An 18,652-nucleotide genomic window follows, 5' to 3' on the forward strand; every position below is an offset into this window, starting at 1 on the left:
CACGCCCCCCGCGGTGTCGCTGCGGCGCCGGAAGCGGCGCGGAGGGAGCTCGGGGCGGCGGCGGCGGCGGCACCGCCGAGCCGGGACCGGCCCTGCCCTGCCCGCCCCAGCCCGGCCCCGCCTCAGCCTCCCCGTGAGTAGCGCGGCCGGCACACGCCTCCCGGCCTTCCCCGCGGTCCCGAAGCGCCTGGGTCTCCCTCTCCCCGCCGCCGCTCATTGCCGCCCTCAGACACCCGGCTCTCCCGCCCGGCCCTTCGCCACCTCCGCCCCCCGAGTGCCTCTGGGCCCCTGAGCGCTCCTCTCCCCCTCCCCTGCCTGGCCTGGCTGGGGCGCGCTGTGCTCCAGACAGGTCCCCGGCCCTGCCGGGGCTCCACATCCCGCCCAGGCCCCGCGGTTTGCTCCCCGCAGGGGCCCGGCCTCCCGCTGGCACAGCTCCTCTGCCCGGGGCTGCTGGAAGCTCCGGCAGGACGCTGGGCTGGTGCTGCTCCCCGTGTCCGGCTGGCTGCACCCCGATAGCGGGCATGGGGCTGTTGGTGGGGAGCGTGCCTCTCCACCAGGCACCCCTGGCACATACGGCCAGTGAGGCCCATTCCATAACAACTGATGGATCTGTTGTCTGCTTGTGACTTTGGGCTGCTTTTCTTTCCCAGAGCGGGCCCATGGCACTGCCGCAGCCTCGCTGAGGGTTTGGCCTGGAGCAGAGGCAGCCACTGGCCGACGAGTTCAGGGGCTTCCCCTCACCCTGCAGCAAAGCCTGGCCTCCTGCACTGCCCCCAGCAGGAGTTCTGCTCCAAAGGGCTTTTGCTCATGGCACATCAGTGCACTCCATGGCCACTGTTTGTGCCAGGCTCTGTCTTTGCTGAGGCGAGGGTTTGAAGCAGCTCTCTCCCCCCGGCAGGGAGCCCCGATGGACATGAGAGGAGAGCAGCACACATCCTGACCCCCGCCCCACACGGCTGCCCCTGCCAGCCCCCGGGACTATGGAGGAGTGGAAGCCCAACCCCCCTGTGAAGCCCCACAAGAAGCGGAGCTGGTACCTTGCCTGGAAGTACAAGCTGATGAACCAGCGCGCGCTGCGGAAGCTGTGCCAGGTGAGTCACCCGCGGCCCTGCAGCAGATTAGGAGGGATAATCTACAGGATTTACAAGTTTATGGAGCAGCTGCATGGGTGGAAGTGCGTCTGTTGGCAGTCTGGGTGACCTGACATGCTGAGGAAGCATAACTTCTCAAGAAGCTGCCTCCAAGTGCCTGTGTGTGGAAGGGTCTGCTATGTGTAGCAGCTCCTTTCAGCTGCCAGCAGACCTGTTGAGACCTGGCTGTGGGAGGAGATACAATTATCCAGGTGGCCTTGGAAGCTTTCAGCTAGAAACCTGGCTCTGGACTCATGCTGATCGCTGCAAGGCTCAGCCTTTAGCTGTTTGATTTGCAAACCAAGCCTGGTCTAAGGCACAACAGGTGGACAGAGAAAATAGGGCTTGGTAATAGGATCTCATGCCCCAGAGGCAGCTGGTGTCTGGGAAAGCCTCAGGCTTGGTTGCTTGTGCTGTAAAACAGCTAATCCTTGGTGGAGACGGCGTCCTGGGGGGAGTCTGGGGCTGTAAGGACAGGAAGGTTTGACCCCATGGCAGCAAAACAGAGAAAAGGGGCCTTTCCTGAGAGGAGCTCATGAGATCTGGCAGTTGGTTGCTGTGGGAGGGAGCAGGGGAGGGTTTTGCATCTGCCTGGGAGGACAAAGGGTCGTGAGGGCTCCCTGGGCAAGAAGACTGTTCAGTTTTGTATCTGATAAGGTGTTGAGGGCTTGGAAATGGGTCTGGTGATTCAGGCAGGCATTGCTCACCATGCTGGGGCAATGGGCTAGAGCCTGCACACATCTCTGTACTTTGTGGCACTGCTTAAAACACAGATGAACATTTAGCTTAAAATAGGTAGACCAGAGCTGCAGATATGGATTAGCCAGATCTACAGCAGCCAAGCATTCATTAGTTAGCTTTGACCAAGCCACCTCTGCTAGACCTGGCTGCTGGTCTTGCTTAATTCTTATTCCTTATTGCCTTATTCACTCTGGTCACCAGGGCTGTTCCCTCATGCTCATCAGGGCAGAAGGTCTGGGCAGGTTGGTGAGGTGGCCTTGCTGCCTCTCCATGAGCCCACAGCTCTGTTCGTGCTTAATTAAAAGCTTTCTGTGCACAGATCCCAAAAGGTGCTCATAGTCCTGAGTCAACAGCAAATTAACAAGCCAAAATGCCATAGTGACATTTATACCATCGTGTTGTCTTATTGCTGGTTTTCCATTTTCCTCAGTTACTCCTTGGACCTGCTTGGCAGGGATAGCAGCAGCACAGAGCTTTGAGGCAGTAGCTGGACAGATAGGGCAGAAATCCTTTTAGTGCCTCTCACCAAGGGCAGGCCAGTGTGTGATCCCAGCCCCATTCATAACCTCAGAGAATCATGGGTCTGTTCCACAGCCCCTGGACCTTCCCAAGCCCTCTGTGTCAGCATCCACAAGGGTTGCAATTGAAGTTTGCTGCAGACAGTAAGGCTGCAGGCTGCTCTCTGCAGCCTGTGATACAGTGCAGTTTCCTGAAATCAGACCTCAGCTTCTTCCCTTTGTTTGATTCAGCTGCACAGCATCTCTTCTCCTCTGAACACTCTGAGTGCCTCCTCTGGTTCCAGAGGGATGGGTGAGAGTAGCGATGCTGCAGCAGAGGCAGAAGTTAAGGTTACCCTGGGAGCTGTAACTCTGAATTACCAAACTCTTTGCCTGCAGGGACCCTCAAGCTTGATGCAATAATTTAGCAGGAATCTGCTCACAGATCTGGAAGCAGGGATACGTTGGAAGTGGGTTAATTCTCACATATCAAGGAGTCAGTGCTCTCCAGCTGATGAATGCATTTCATCATGAAACTCAGTCACCTGTATTTCTTTCTCTTTGCTTTCCTCAGAAAAAATCAGAGGAAATGTCAGATGCTTGTGATCCCATGCAGGATCTCCTTGGGATGCCCTGCAGCCCATGCCAAGGCAGGCTGGTTTTGGGGTTGTTACTTACAAATTTCTAACACAAAACATCCTGCATTGCAGACAGGTGCTGTCCTCTTCCTGCTTGTGACCGTAATTGTGAACATCAAGCTGATCTTGGACACCAGGAGAGCTGCTTATGAGGAGGAAGAGGAGTCTGCACAGGACTATGGTGAGGGGCAGCATCCTGTTGTGCTTTGAAAGCAAGGAAATTAAGGGTTTCTTTAAGTCAGGGCTAACTTGTGACCAGCTACATCACAAAAAACAGGTCTGTGCGTGTGAGTTTAACAAAAAATTAATAGAAAATGCTGCTCCCTTCCTGGTCTGTTTACTCAAGGCTTTAGCACATTTGGCTGCAGAGATCTCTGTGGGGTCAGAGCTGTTGTCATTTGGTATTTCCCCTTACCTACCATCCCTGTAAATTCCCACCCATGACTCCTTGGGCTGGGGTGCCTGCTGGGCACACCCTTCTGGATGGGTTAGCACAGAGCAGGGATGAGCTAGAGGTGCCTTGACTGGTTGAAACTGGGAGTTTCTCTGCTGTAGATGACGAGATGCTGAATGTGGAGGTCCCCAGGCACCCTGTCAACAACAAGAAGGTCCTGGATGTCGAGGTGTACTCCAGCAGGTCGAAGGTCTATGTGGCTGTGGATGGAACAACGGTGAGTGGCAGGTGCTGGCTGTCCTGTGAGCAGAGGGTGGGCAGAGCTGAACGGGTGAAGCCACAAACAGCAGTGGTGAGAGCACTTCAGGGACTGGCAAAAAGTTCTGCTTCCAGGACTTCTGCTCTGGCACCCATCACTGCCATCAGCAAAGCCAAAGAGATTTGCCTCTTGTCTGGGGGCTCTGCTGCACAGAATGGGCAGGGAATAAGCAGAGGTCTTGGCATATGATTCTCATCATTTATCCACTTGCAGGTCCTGGAAGATGAGGCTCGGGAGCAGGGAAGAGGGATCCATGTCATCGTCTTAAATCAGGCCACGGTAAAACATCCCTGTGTCTTTCTAAACTGGGCAGTTTGTTCTTGCTCTTGAACTGTTGGGTGCCTGAGGCCAGGGGCAGCCTGGAGGGAGGGAAGCCCCGGAATGCTTTTTGTGTGCAGTTTGCAGAGCATGGCACAGTCATCCAGAGAGTCCCTGCATGCTGCCTGCTGTCCCTGGGGAGCGGGCAGGGGAGGAGTTGTGGGGCTGGGTGATGCTGCCCATGAACCTCTGTGCAGGAAGGCCTGAGGGCTGAGCTTGCCTGGGGACTAACTCTGGGACTGACTCCCTGGCATACCAGAAAAGCCACTCCCTGTGTTGCTCAGAGAGTGAGGCTTCCAGGGCAGATCTCCATAATTCTGTGTGCCCATACCATGTCGTATTTAAGATCCATCTGACGTATGAATACCAACAGGGACATGTGATGGCCAAGAGGGTCTTTGACACCTATTCCCCCCACGAAGATGAAGCCATGGTACTTTTCCTCAACATGGTTGCCCGGGGCCGGATCCTAATCTTCACCATTAAGGTAGGTGTGACCCTAATATTAAAAAAAAAAAAAAAAAAAAGTCATCTTGAGTCAGGATGTCCTGAAGCTCATCTGGGTAGTAGCCTCCTAAATGTCATCAAGCATTCCCAGGACTAAATGTCACATCCCCATGGAGCTGTGACTCCCTGTCTGGATCACCTCCCTTGTCCTCTTGCTCTCCCTTCTTGCTGCAGGTACTGCTGTGCCCAGCAAAGCAGGAGAGCAAAAAGCAGATGTGTCAGAGGCCACAGCATATGCAAGGGGTTAGGTGGAGAATGGATGTGAGGAAATACAAGGATGTGGTGGGATCCTTCTGGCTCCCAGTTCCAGGCTTTACAGGGGCCCTATGGACTGTGCTAGGTCTGGGCTGCTGTGCAAGCAACACTGTGCTGCTTCAAGGTTTTTGTGTTTAGCTGTGTGAAGTGTTGCTTAACACATCGCCCTGCTTGAGAACAATATGGTCTCAAGGAAACAGGAGTTCATGATTCCTCTGACCTGCCTGTGGGCCATTATGAAGCCACTGACAGCTTTAGTGGCACAGAGACCCTGAAAGTTTCTGGCTCAACTGGTTCAAGGGTAGGAGTGGGCCCTGTACTCCTTTGGTACTGATGGGAGACTTCCCTGTCAGGAGCCAGACCTCAGCTGCGGGGTTGTGTTTTGTTCCAGGATGAAGGCTCCTTTCACCTCAAGGAGACAGCCAAGAATGTCCTGAAAAGCCTGGGGAGCCAAGTTGCACCTTTCCTGAGCTGGAGAGACATGTGGACTTTTGTGGGGAAGAAGGGGGGTGAGTCTTGCACAGGCTGGGAGAGGGTTTGTGGCTTCTTTCTTTGGGAGAAGCCAGGTGAAGAGAAACCCAGCCCATCCCCAACAGGCTCTATGAGCAGGGAACAAGTCCCAGAGAGTGGCAGCTCCATTCCTGGGCTTGAGGAGGGTATACCTGGGGGTATGGAGGCAGAACATGTTCCTTCAGCAGTTTGCCAGAGGCCAATGGGAAAAGGTGCCAAGCCGTCCCCCAGGCTGACAGCCCCTCGTCATGCCATGACAAAGTGGGGCTGGGCCCTTCCAGGCAGTCCTGACCCTGTGTTCCTGCTCCAGGAGAAGTGTATGGGGAGAAGCATGCCAAGTCACCTGCCCTCTCAACGTGGGGTGACCCCGTTCTGCTGAAGACAGAAGTCCACTTGACATCTGTGGAAGGTAAGTACAGTCTGCTCTGTGGTGTCTCTGGGAGATGTCTCCCTGCTGCTTGGTTTTAAGTCACAGTCATTTAAGGCTTTTTGAGATGATGATGGTTACTTTAAAAATGGGCTTAGCTCCTTTTCTTCCTACTTCCATGGCAATTCCAGGCATGGTTGTTGGGAAAGGTGAGGATGGAGAAGAGGGATCATGGCCAGTTGTCACCTCTCCAGACCAGACCTGGTCTGGTCAGTTTTCTGACTGTTGGCCTTGAGCAACTCGCTGCTGCTCAGAAAGGCCAGAGATGGGGTTGGGCTCTGAATGGCTCCTGGGGTTGTGTCTGGTGTCCAAAGTGTTGCTTGTTGACTGCCAAGGACTGGCTTGCTGGCTGAGCCCAGGGAGAGCTGTGTGTGTGGTTTCCCAGGCTGGAGCACCCAGGGTGAGTGTGTGAGGGTGACAGGTCTGTCTTTCCTCCTTGGTGCCTCCAGATGCTGAGTGCCACTGGCCCGACACAGAGCTGAACCGGCGCCGCAAGCGGTTCTGCAGCAAAGTGGAAGGGTATGGCAGCGTCTGCAGCTGCAAGGACCCCACACCCATCGAGTTCAACCCTGACCCTGTGAGTGCAGGAAGGCTCCCGGAGGGAGGGCTGGGCTGGACCAGATGTGTTTTGCAGCTGATGCAGAGCACTGGCCTTAAGCACTAGCTGAGTGATGCAAACTGCCCCTGGGCAAGCCCTGAGCCCCAGCAAAGGCGGGGTGAATACCTGAGGGCAGGTCATGCTGTGGCAGGGAAATTCCTTTGCTCTGAGTTGCCAGGAATAGTTACCCTATTCTAGGGATATCAGTGTAAGCAGCAGAGCCTGAATATCTACAGACAGAGAAGCTGTTGTGACTTTTGGGCTGTCCTTGGCACGGTGCTGAAGGGTTCAGACACAGGTCTCTGAGTGGATGCAAACTGGGATTTTGGAGCTGGGTCAGAGGTGAGGCGAAGAAAGGAGGCTGGTAGGGTTTTCAGTCATGCTGAGGGCATCCTGGTTGGTTGGCGTGGCCCTGAGCCAAGAGGTAGGACTATGCAGCTCTGCTGTCTTAACAGTGGGTCCCTACCCCTTGGATCCCACTCTCAGTGGCATGGAATCATTTTGGCTTGCATGGCCTCTCCCACCCCCACTCACACACATTGTTCTCTTCCAGCTCAAAGACAATAAAGTCTTTGATGTGCCAGTAGCTGTCATTGCAGGGAACCGCCCCAACTACCTGTACAGGTAAGCACTCCCAGAGGGCACAGCTCCTCTGCTCCCTGCCACAAGACCAGGCATGGCCCCGGCCCTTCCCTCTCTCCTGCTGGCAGCATCCAGGGGTTGTGTGGGCACCAAGGGCAGACCTTGGGGAGGGGAAGGGAAGGCATAGGTGGGTCCTGTTCCCTAATGGTGCACACTTTGCCCATCCCAAGGGATCCCCAGCCCTGTGCTGAGGGGCCTGTGCCCACTGGGGCTGTGCTGCACTCAGGCCCCTCTGTCTCTCTGCAGGATGCTGCGTTCCTTGCTGTCGGCTCAGGGCGTCAATCCACAGATGATCACAGTCTTCATTGATGGCTACTACGAGGTGAGAGCATTGCCAGAGATCCCTGTGGCTAGCTCCCTGCTCCCCCAGCCCAGTGCTGACCCAGTCCTTGGAGGGTGGCAAGTTGAGAGCCTCGTCACCTTCCTCCTGCTGTGCGTCACGCTGCTCCTCATCTGCTCCTACACAAAGCCAGCCAAAGTTAGCCAAGCCTTGGGTGTGGGTAAAGCTGCCTTGGCCTTTCCCAAAGCCCAGGACTGACATCCCCATGTCAGAAGGGGGTTGGTGTGCAGGAATGGCACGTGGTGGTCATGCTGGGCTCTCTCCATCCCCTTTTTTCACTTGATGAGCATTGCCAGCCCCTTGAGCTGCTCTGGGTGTAACATCACCTGTCGAGCTGCTTCACACAGAGAGGAACAAACCAGTACAGCCATGCCTGTCCAGCTCCATTCTCAGTAAGAGGTGAAGAGACACAAAACAGTGTTTTCCCAAGGCTCAAAGCTTGAGGTTCATGAAAGCTGGGGCCAGGTGGAGTTCTGGCCAGGTGGGCCAGAACTGGACCTTTATAGGCAAAGGCCTTCCTGTCACTCAACCTGTATAGCCCTGGAGAGTCCCATTTAAAGCCATGTCTGTCTGGCAGTGGAATGTACTCTGGGGCAGGCATGTGGGATCTGAATAGATCTCAGGAGCTTGCTAGGCCTTATCTCTGCAGCATCCAGTGAGGTACTGCTTTGGGATGGAGACAGTTGTTCCCTTGCAGGTCTCTCCCACCACTGCCACATTGTGGGGCTGGGGGAGCTGGCTTGTTTATGCAGGCTCTTGCTGCACCACATCAGAGCAGTTAAAGATAGCAGCATCCATTGCCATGGCAACTGGAGCAGCATCCCTTAGCTATGAGGGGGCAGCCTGGATGCTCGAGCTGCCATGGTGGATACCTGGGGAAGGGGGAAGGGTTGGTCCAATGGGAGCTCCTTCTCTCTTTTGTGGCCAGGAGGTGGGATACACAGTAAGGGGCTGGAGAAGGCCTTGGTGGCTCCTTCTTGAGGCAGGGATACCTCGGCCCAAATTTGTATTACTTCTGACCCCTGTCCTATGTCAGAAAGGTCTTTTTCTTGGCAACTGTGAGAGAAAGTTGGGTTGATTGTGGTCTTGCCATTAAGCAGCTGTTAGGAGGTCCTGGCTGTACCTGTTTGCTTTCTGCACTGTTGTGGGGGGCTGGAATTGGGACCTCCCAAATATCTTGGATACAACTTTGTGTCTGCCAAAAGAGCTAACAAAGTCATGGTGATGCTGAAGGGCTGAAGGGCCACAAGGGTTTGGCAAGTTCTGTGCTGCAGGGTCTGTGTTGAGCCTCACTAGTCTCCAAGAAGACAGCCACATGCAGGGGATGTTCCTGCTGTCCTGGGGAGCTGAGACTGGCAGAGGAGGGGAGAATGACCCACACGTTTGATGAACTTTGCACTTTTCCATTGCAGGAGCCAATGGATGTCGTGGAGCTGTTTGGCCTCTCAGGAATACAGCACACTCCCATCAGCATTAAAAACGCCAGAGTTTCCCAGGTGAGAGAGCCTTCAAGTCCTGGGACAGTTATTTCCAGGGACCTGGAATAGCATTTTAGGGAGGCAGGCTCAGCCCCAGATCTGTGCCAGGTTGATGCTAACACAGACAATGATTGTTTTTTCTTGCAGCACTACAAAGCCAGTCTGACTGCAACCTTCAACCTGTTCCCGGTGAGTGAGACTGCTGCAGCACAGCCTTCCCCTGGCACTTCTGATCCCTGTCCCACAGCAGCTGGGATCAGTCCTCCAGGGCAAGGAACCTCACAGACACAGCACACTGCTTGTGTCTCTGCTCTGTCCTGTTCATCTCCATCCTCCTGATGTTCTCCTTGCCCTACAGGATGCTAAATTTGCTGTGGTTCTGGAGGAAGATCTTGACATTTCTGTTGACTTCTTCAGGTAAAGTTTGTGGTTCCTGTGTGGGATCATTTCCTGGAAGCTCTCTCGATGCTCAGGAGAGGCCGGATCCCTTCCAGCTGTAGCTCACTTAGCTAGGGCTGAGCAGACTCCAGGCAAAAGCCAGAACTGAGCTCTACCTTCAGAGTCTGAGGCCACTGTCCTGGCAATCAGTGCAGGGTGACTTCAGTGTTGGGGATCTCTTCCTGGTAGGCTTTTTGGGTGACACTGATCCATTCACATGGTTGGAGCTGCCCCATAGCCAGAGGACAGGAGCAGTGTCTAATGAGGCTCCTGTTTCTTCTTAAGGAGAGGAGACTGATGGGCAGGAGACAATGCTGTCCTTTCCCCATGGTGAGATGCAGCTTAGCTTGTTTGGGTGCTCCTCCCCTGGTCTCCCACCAGTTATCTCAGGCTGAAAATTGAGATAAGCAGTTCCAGCAGTTGGGGGTGGCTCATCTCTTGGTGGAGGGTTTGCCTTGGTTTGCATGGTAGAAGGGTGTTTGACATGGGTCAACTCTTTCCTCAGCTTTCTGAGCCAGTCAATACACCTTCTGGAGGAGGATGAGAGCCTGTACTGCATCTCTGCTTGGAATGACCAGGTGGGTCAGGGAGGGATGGTGGAGCGGGGCCACCTCTGCCCTGTGTTGTTTCCATGTCAGACTGGGGTCCAGGTTCCATTTTTAAAGCAGGGTGTGTGTCCTCACTGTCACCCTAAGTGGGTCTGTCTCCCCAGCCCTGGACTCTTCAGAAGTGTCCCTGAAAACCACCGTCCTGTCCCTGCCATGTGCTTCCCAGTGGCTGTTCCCCTCTTTACATAATGAGGAACACAATGGAGCACGATGCCTCCCTTTTTCTGGTGGGAGATGGGTGCTGAACACTCCCCATAACATTGCAGGGCTATGAGCACACAGCTGAGGACCCATCACTCCTGTACCGCGTGGAAACCATGCCAGGCCTGGGATGGGTGCTCCGGAAGAGCCTGTACAAGGATGAGCTGGAGCCAAAGTGGCCAACCCCTGAGAAGGTGAGTACCTTGGAATGACCCTTTCATCTACACCCCCATCTCTGCCCACCACCAGGCCCTGATCTTCACCCAGTCCCAGGGTGTACAGCTCCTGGAGGGACTGTCCCTGTGCTTATACTGGGAAGGATGCCCAAGCAGAATGGATTTGGGACGGGCAGCGACTTGAGGAGGCACATGACCATCCACAGCGCTGGGGCCAAAGGGGCTGGACCTGTTGTGGGCACCCAGAAGGGTCCCTGGATGGCCCCAGAGCTGCGTGTGAGCAGCAGTTTCCCCTCCCCAGCTCTGGGACTGGGACATGTGGATGCGGATGCCTGAGCAGCGGAAGGGCCGGGAGTGCATCATCCCGGACATCTCGCGCTCCTACCACTTCGGCATCGTGGGGCTCAACATGAACGGCTACTTCCATGTGAGTGACCTCCTGCAGCCCCCAGGCCCTGTCCTGCTGCTGAGCTCTGACTCAGACACCTCCACAAGTACTGGGGATGCTTGAGGTCATCTCCAGGTGTTGCTGACCGTGATCAAATCTGGTTTTCCTTCCCTACCCTCTCTCTTTCTCCCAGGAAGCCTATTTCAAGAAGCACAAGTTCAACACTGTTCCAAATGTCCAGCTTAAAAATGTGGAGAGGTGAGTTCTGATCACAATGAGACTTTGATGAAACAGTTGCTTGGTTTGACTCTTGTCTCCTTGTGCTGGAGTCATCTCCCATCTGGAATGGCCATAACCTCCTGCATCAGCGCGCTGGCCTCTGCTGGGGAGTTCTGGCAGTGGTTTTTGCAAGGTTGTGTTTGGCTACCCTGTGCTCCAGGTGGACATGTTCAAGGGTCGTGGTTTTGCTGCCACATCTCAAGAATGTGTGGCAGTCCCTGCTCTCCATTTATTGGTTCCAGCTGCCTTTAGTGTTACACTGGGACAGTCTTAAATTTGGATCAAACTATCTGACTCTGCCCTGATCTCTGTGTTCTCTCCTTCTCCAACAGCTTGAGGAAGGATAACTATGAGACTGAAATTCATCGGCTCCTGGGGTGAGTGCCTGCTGGAAGGTGGAGAGACCACAAGACACACTGGGTGAACCAGCCAGAACAGAAGGAAGGGTGGAGGTGGCCCTGGTGGCCCCAGCCACATCTTGCATGTCTGAAGTACTCTGACTTGGGAATAGGGAGAAGATGTGGTCCCCTCTCACTCCTTGTTCCATTTCCACAGTGAGGCTGAGGTCTTGGACCACAGCAAGAACCCCTGTGAGGACTCCTTCGTGCCCGACACCGAGGGCAAGGTCTACGTCATGTTCATCAGGATGGAGCAGGAAGCAGATTTCACCACCTGGACTCAACTTGCCAAGGTGAGGGCCCTGACATGGTCTGTCCTCAGCCCTGCACTGGTCTCTGCATTGCTGGAAAACACCTGGCTGTTGTTTTTGGGTTTTCCTGTGGCATTGACACAGCTCACCAAATGGGTTCTTGCTGTCTCTGGGTGATGTTGAAACTATTGGTGTGGCTGGAGGGATGCAGCCCTGTGCCTCCCCAGTCCTGGGGTACAGCCCTCTCTGCTGTGTTTCAGTGAAGGCAGGGGTTGTGGTTCTTCCCATGCTAGGGGGCACCTGGCCTTGGTGTCCATCCTCAGGCTCTGATGCCTTTTCCTCCCTCCTCACCACCCCAGTGCCTCCACATCTGGGACCTGGACGTCCGTGGGAACCACAAGGGGCTGTGGCGGCTGTTCCGCAAGAAGAACCACTTCCTTGTGGTGGGGGTCCCTGCCTCCCCCTACTCGTGAGTATCAGGGACACAAAGGGCTCAGTAATGCCCCATCCTTATGGCACTGTCCCCTGCCTGGCACACACCATCATGCACTTCTGTCCCAGCCCAATCCTTGGGGGACACCAGCTTCACTCCTTAGTCAGTGTGTGGTGGTAGGGGGGGACAGGATACATTCCCAGGGTTGGAGGATGTCCCAGTGGGAAGGAGATCATGCCAGGCAGTGCTGTTGGAAATTGGGGTCCTGAGGGGGCCCATCAGCTGTGCCTGCTCCCATCCAGCCCCCTCACCTGCAGGTCCAAGAAGCCCTCGTCGGTGACACCCATCTACATGGAGCCCCCTGCCAAGGAGGAGGGGGCAGTGGCAGTGCCAGCAGCGGTGGCAGCAGCAGCAGAGCAGACATGAGGCTGGCAGCTGGAAGCAAAGGGGACCAGGGGAGCACAGAGACCCCCACGGTGCAGAGACACAGTTGGCAGCAGCTCTTGGAGGCTGGTGACTGGATACAGACTCCTGTTTTGGGCTGCAAAAGCAGATGTTGGGCTCCCTCCAGCCCCCTGTTGTGGTCTCCCTTTCCCTTGCACAGGACAGGGTCCTTCCCTGTAGATATGCCACCCCAATCCCAGGAACTTGGTTTTTATAACACAGACACTCTACTAACGCTGCTCCTTTTGCCCCCTGGCTGGGCAAGGCTGGAGGAAGGAGATGCTCAACTGGAGCCTAGAGGGGGCCTCAAAAAACACCTCTGCTCTCCTTTTTGGCCCTGAAGTCCTGAGAAGGCAGCATGGTGTGAGTGCTGCAGCCTGCCAGCTGGGTGTTATTTATTAACTCTTGCCTGCTGGCTTTGTGCCCCATGGTGAACACAGTGCTGAAGAGGGGATATTCCAGCATCTCTCCTGTTATCTGCACGATGGATGCACCTTGAAGACTGTGTGCTGGGTTGGACATCTTCCTGCACACTGGCTTTGCTGCATGGGCTGCAGGCACTGGTGCAGCCCAGCTGACAGAAAAGGGAATGCTGGAGAGGAGCTGGACTTGCTGCAGACACAGAGGGACACCCCACACCCAGCACGAGGGCAGGCAGTTCTGGAAGCTGGAGGTGATTGTAGGTGGAAGTGAACCAGGCCGTGTGCTCTGGCTCAGACTGTCCTCACCCACCTTCTCTGTGGGGAGCAGCCCTGCCCCTGGGTGGTAGGAGAGGGGGTGAAAGTGCCTTGCAGAGTGAGAAGGGAGCAGCCAGCAGGCATCATGCCCTGGCTGCAGGGGCTGGGTGGGCCAGGGTCATCTGGAGCAGGAGAGGCTGCACTGTGGTCCTTGCCTGTGGTACTGTACCCTGCCTCTCCATCCTCCCTGCCCTGGCATCCCCTGCTTTTGCTGAAGGCAGAGGGAGTTTCTTCTCCTGAATTCCCACCCTTACTCTGGTAAGTTGCTGGCAGGGAAGCTATGAGCTCGTCTGGGATGGGCAGCCTGGCCCTCCCACTGTGGTATACCCCTTGTGCAGAGGGACAGGGAGGGGGTTCCGTGCCTTAGGAAGGATCCCAGGGCCCCCTCCCATCCCCAGCCATTTGGTACTAATGCCCCTGCACCCCGGGGGGCAGTCCTGGTCGCTTTGCTCAGTGCAGCTCCTCCTCTCATCTGTGCAGCAGGAGATCCATTCTCTGCTCAGCCCTTTCCCTAAGGTAACAGGGGCTCTTCCCCTTCATTTTCTCACTGTGAACTGAGCATTGGGGTCTACACTACACTAAGTTATTTATTTATTGCTCTGGGGAAGGGATGGATCACAGGAAGCAGCATGGAGAGCTGGCAGCCCCCAGCCTGCACAGGTGCAGTCATGGGAGGTTTGTCTCTTGTCCCCCTGGCTCCACCCTCTGTTCCCTGCTTTTCTCCCTCGCCCAAAACAGGAGTGAAAACTTGTGAAGCAGGGAGCTCCTCTTGGCCAGGATGGTCCCAGTGTGGATGCAGCACAGCTCTAGCATGACTGCAGGGACTCTGGCCCTCACAGTCCTTTGCATACCTGCCCCAGCAGCAGGGATGGGATGGGATGGGATGGATGCAGGGGGGAACAGGAGCGTGCAGAGTGGCACCCTTGAGGCTGCAGTACTGGTCTGGGGCTCAGGCCTGCCCTCCCCAGCCACCCCAGTGCTGCCCTTCCAGGGGACTGTGCTCTGGCAGCCAGTGGGCAGGGGGCCCCTGTGCTAGCCCTCAGGGTAAGGCAGGGCTTTTATGAGGAAGGAAAAGGGATTTGACTTCTTTCTGAGGAAAAGTAGCTTGCTCCCCATGCCCTGCTGTGGAAGAACTTCCCAATGGCTCTCCATTGCCCTTCCCTGGCACCTCTGTTCCCAAGGCTCAGTCTCTCTTCCCCTGGAAACTAAATGCATCCTCTTGCCCTTCTCAGGTAGGGCTCAGGCTTGGCTTCTTCCCAGCTCCTGTTGGGGCTGGGGAAGGTGGTCCTAGGGACAGGGGATGGCTAAACATGAGTTCCCTCTCCTTCCCTGCCAAACAGGGCTGTGGCTCCCTGCTCTCAGTGACAGCAGGACTCAGCTGGTGGGCTTTAGGCTCCCCCTTCTCCACACACCATGCCAGGCCCACGGGGTGCTGTTCTCCATCCCTCCCTGTCCCCCCAGCAAGGCTCAGGAGTGGCAGCTGTGGCAGGGCTGGGTGTGTGGCATCACCAGGGTTTGATGCTTTCTCAATGGAATTATTTTTTCAAGAGTAAACATTGCAAAGCTGTTGAGCCTCGTGTGTTTCATAGCTGGCCCTGTGCAGGGTACAGGGCTGGGGTCCCTGGCTCTGGGGTCCTGCCTGGAGAGGACAGACCCCTGTCCCCTGGTGGCTTGCTCTGCCCAGGGCTGCACAGGCCTGGCTGTGGGCTGACAGTGGCCCCAGGCCTGTGCCAGCAGAGGTCCCCTGTGTGGTGCCATGCAGTGCCAGCAGGGCTGGCACAGGTTTGTGAGCTATTTCCTCCTCAAGCTTTATCACTTTTATCTTCATCAACTGATGGAAACTCTGACGAGCTGCCTGGTGACTTGTTCCTGTCTTCCTCCTGGCACGTCCAGGTGCTGTGTCCTGAGATCTACAGCCTTGTCACACTCTAGACCACTCCAAATGTCTGCCCTATGGGGCAGGGAACCCTGGAGGGCTGGGGATGCACCCATTTCTGGGGCAGAGACCACAGGACTGAAATAAAGTGGTAGTGGGAGAGTGTCAGCCACCAGTGTGGACCAGCTCCATCCAGCTCCCCTGCCTGATCCCTGCAGCCAGGCTGGGCTCACAGCCCCTCCCCAGGACCTTTCTGGCAGGGCAACACCCTGGCAGAAGTGTTTTACTTAGTCCCAGGGCCTTGGTGAGGGGCTCTCACCTCCACATCTGCCTCCTGCCCAGCCAAGCCCTGCGGCACCAAAGGCGAGAGGCAGATCCACCTGCTGGGGGCAGAGCCCTGCAGAGCGACTGGGCTCAGGTCTGACACCTCCAAACCGCTGCCTTTATAGGAGCCTTCCCTCCTGAAACAGAGGGAGGAGAGCAGAAGCAGGTTAACCCCTTGAAGGGGAGAACCTGTGGAGGCTGATGGAGAGCCTTGGCCCTCCAGGTGCTGCTGATGCCAGGGTTCATCACCCCGGGGCGCTTGTTAGATGAGCCATCATCATCCTGCCCTTTTTGGGGGGTCTCGCTCACTTCCTGGTGCCTCCTGCTGCTGCTGGAGCATTCCCAGCTGTCCCAGGAGCTGGCCAGGCCATTGTCCCCTCACCTGCCCACCCTGAAGTCCGACCCAGTGGCTGCCCCAGCTCAGCCCCATGCAGCAGCAGCTGCAGCACGTGCTGCCCGAGCTGCACTTCTCACCCAGCCCCTGCATCGCCCCCAGCCCGGCCTCCCTGGCTTTGTGCAGCCCTACAAAGCAGAACCTGTCCGGGCTGCCCCACCTCCCAGGAGCTGGCTGATAATTAAACAAAAGCAAAATAGTGTTGGCATGAAACTTGACCTTTCCAGAGCTTGTGGGGGGTGGGGAATTTTGCATAGTTTCCGGTGGTGTTTATTTTTATGCATCATAGTTTTTTTGTTGGAGATCTCTGTGCCGAGGAAGCAGGAAGTCCCTGTGCTCTGATGACGGGCTGGTATGTGGGAGACAAGGTCTAGGCTGACCCTTCCTATGGCACATGGGTTCCTCTGTGCCCCACAGATGGAGGAAAGAGCCTTCCAGCCAGAGTCCTCTGGGATAACACACTCAGTCCTCTTGAATGGAGAGATGTCATCACTAGCTCCCTGCTGGCCCCATCTCCTTCCCTCCGTGGGAGGGAATCAGTGATGCTGTGCCCAGCCACTTGAATCCCAGCCCAGAAACCTGATCCTAAATTTTCAGCACCCTCTGCCTCATAAAAAGCCATGAATGCCAAAAGCATTTATGAATAAAAAGTCACAAATGCCAAGGTGCCCAAACTGCTCCCAGGAAGGGGCTCTGCTTGGCTTCTCCCTTTGTTCCCAGCTTTGAGAGGGGTCCTTTCCCTGCACCCAGCCCATTCCTGTCCCTGTTCCCTGCTGTGCCTGCAGACACAGGGCTGCCACCTCCTGTTCCCACATTTAAAGTAGGTGGAAAATTAATCTTCGACTGGGTACCAGGATTGCTGTGATTGTTGTGCTGTCCCTGCCCGGTGCAGCATTAATGATTAACACACAGTTCAATGGCAGCTCCTGCCTGCTGCCTCTTGAACAGCCCTTGCATCGCCTCCTCTGATATCCCCACTAAACAATTAGGGCAGGGAGCTGCCTAGAAAGCACTGTTGAGGTCAGGCTGGCACTCAGGATGGTTTATCTCTGAGGAGGAGGGGAGTCAGGCAGGCAGTCTGTGCCTGGGAAAGTGTGCATTGCCTCACTTCTTCCCCAGGACCAGCCTGAGCCATTCAAGGATATCCTCTTCTCCCCAGTCTGGGAACATCCTGTCCCAGCCTTTACAGCAGGCAGGGGTAATTCCCCATAGCAGGCACTCCTTGACAACTAATGCTGGATGAATTTGCTTTTGCTTCTTATTACCCCCTTTACTAGCACAAACCCAAAGAGGTGCAGCTCCTCCTTCTTTTCGTCTACCTGTTCCCATCGATGCTAATTCCCAGGAAGGAGGGGGCGGCTCCTTTCCTAATTACCGATCACTGCCCACTCCCTGCCAGCACAGGCTCCTGCACCACACAGGGTTTTGCCTGCTGTGCCCTGGGGCAAGTAATGCCGGTGGAGAGTGCACCTTGCAAATCTCCAGGAATTTTGATCTCTGTTCGTCTCCCATCATGGCACTGGCTGATGTTTGCTCAACGTCCCTGCAGGGAGACTTTGCCCTCCTGCCTTCCCTCACCCTGTATCCCAGGTGGAAAAGAAGAACCTCCACTTTGGCACACACCCAGATGTGCCAGGTTCTCGAGCCATCTCCTGCCATCTTCCGGGGCAATAAGGAAGTTTCTGTTTGCCACCATAATCCCTCAGGGACCTCTTGGCCTTGTGCTGGCAGTTTCTGTTTGCCCCAGCGTGCCAGTCTGTGAGAACTGGGCAGCTCTAAGGGATATAAAGTGCAGAGGTGCCTGGTGGCACCTACATGAGCTGGTGGGGGTGGGTGGTGGGCTGGGGTGGGCCACAGAGCTTGTGGGGGAGCAGCTGGAATGGGATCTCCTTGGAGAGCCCAAAGGCTGTGGCAGTGCTTGGGCAGTGGAAGTGGAGGGCAGGGGCACAGTGGGAGCACAGGGAGGCTGTGCCAGTCCAGTTTACCCCCCACTGCTCTGATTTTGGCTGCCAGGGCAGCCAAGAACCGCAAAGGGCAATTGGGAGGAATTGCATCCGCATCCGCGAGGAGAAACTGGTCCTGCAAGTTTTCCCAGCAGGTGGAGGGGAGGGACCAAGCCAGTGGTTGCAGGGCTATTTACAAAACTCAGTGCCACAGAAACAGCCTGTTCTGACCCATGGAAAGCCCTGGCTAGGAGGAGTTGCAAAGGTGGAAGCCAGCAGTTTCACCCCTGAGCCTGCTCCGCCCCACGGGGCCGATGGTGAGAGGGTGTGTGCCAGGAGCCAGCTCTGCGAGGCATCCCAAAAACGGGCAGAGCAGGACACGGCCGGGTGTGCCCAGCTCTGTGCCAACTGGTTCCTGGGCACCACAACACCTCCAGGAAGGGCTTCCTGGCAGCTCCTGTATCCTTGAAGAGGGATAAGAGGCATAAAAGCCCTGACGCCACCCATGAGGTGGCACCAGTTTATGGTAGAACTATTATGGGACCTATTTATTCACCTGGCCAGGAAAGACAAGGCTGTTTTCTCACAGCTTCCCCCACACCCTGCCATGGGGCAGGGCCAGATGCCCTCTTCTCAGGGCTAAATGACCTAGTGTTGGGAGTGGGTGCCCATGCCTGTCCCACTGTCCCTGCCTGCTCCTGCCCCCGTGACAGGAACTGGATGGCACCAGGGAGATGCCAGACCACAGCAGCGCTCGGTGCAGCCTTGTACCGGGCAGGAGCTGATAAGGGGGTGCCACAGCAGGCACAGAGCGAGGCAGGGCTGGGGAGGCTGTGTGCACACTGGCCTCCTGCCACCACCCCTTCACCTCCCTGCCCCACAGCCCTGGCCAAAACAGGGTGAAGGAGCCCTTGGGAGCACCACCCCAGCTGTGCTGTTGCAGTGGAGAAACTGAGGCAGAGAGGGAG

At 56.0% G+C, this 18,652-nt stretch overlaps 1 protein-coding gene across 1 annotated transcript; it reads left to right on the top strand.

Annotated features, from left to right (window-relative positions):
* Nucleotides 1–19: 19 nt before the first annotated feature.
* On the top strand, nt 20–14,718 carry POMGNT1 (protein O-linked mannose N-acetylglucosaminyltransferase 1 (beta 1,2-)). Its single transcript, XM_066555718.1, has 22 exons — nt 20–133; nt 899–1,091; nt 3,079–3,187; nt 3,562–3,677; nt 3,933–3,998; nt 4,411–4,524; nt 5,191–5,308; nt 5,620–5,718; nt 6,186–6,313; nt 6,888–6,958; nt 7,223–7,298; nt 8,729–8,812; nt 8,942–8,983; nt 9,153–9,211; nt 9,738–9,810; nt 10,107–10,235; nt 10,519–10,644; nt 10,799–10,863; nt 11,217–11,261; nt 11,440–11,575; nt 11,893–12,002; nt 12,284–14,718. Exons 2-22 carry the CDS (start codon nt 981–983, stop codon nt 12,390–12,392), a joined length of 1,986 nt encoding a protein of 661 aa, XP_066411815.1. The 5' UTR covers nt 20–133; nt 899–980; the 3' UTR covers nt 12,393–14,718.
* The last annotated feature ends 3,934 nt before the right edge of the window (nt 14,719–18,652 follow it).

Source organism: Molothrus aeneus, chromosome 9 (assembly GCF_037042795.1).
Source record: "Molothrus aeneus isolate 106 chromosome 9, BPBGC_Maene_1.0, whole genome shotgun sequence".
In the NCBI taxonomy this organism is placed as follows: domain Eukaryota; kingdom Metazoa; phylum Chordata; class Aves; order Passeriformes; family Icteridae; genus Molothrus; species Molothrus aeneus.

What these genes read in the sequence shown, in the direction of transcription:
- POMGNT1 (XM_066555718.1), top strand. Translation starts at nt 981, where the DNA reads ATGGAGGAGTGGAAGCCCAACCCCCCTGTGAAGCCCCACAAGAAGCGG. An exon ending in ACATGAACGGCTACTTCCAT is followed by an intron (nt 10,645 to 10,798) that starts GTGAGTGACCTC and finishes TCTTTCTCCCAG; the next exon opens with GAAGCCTATTTCAAGAAGCA. An exon ending in GTCCCTGCCTCCCCCTACTC is followed by an intron (nt 12,003 to 12,283) that starts GTGAGTATCAGG and finishes CCTCACCTGCAG; the next exon opens with GTCCAAGAAGCCCTCGTCGG.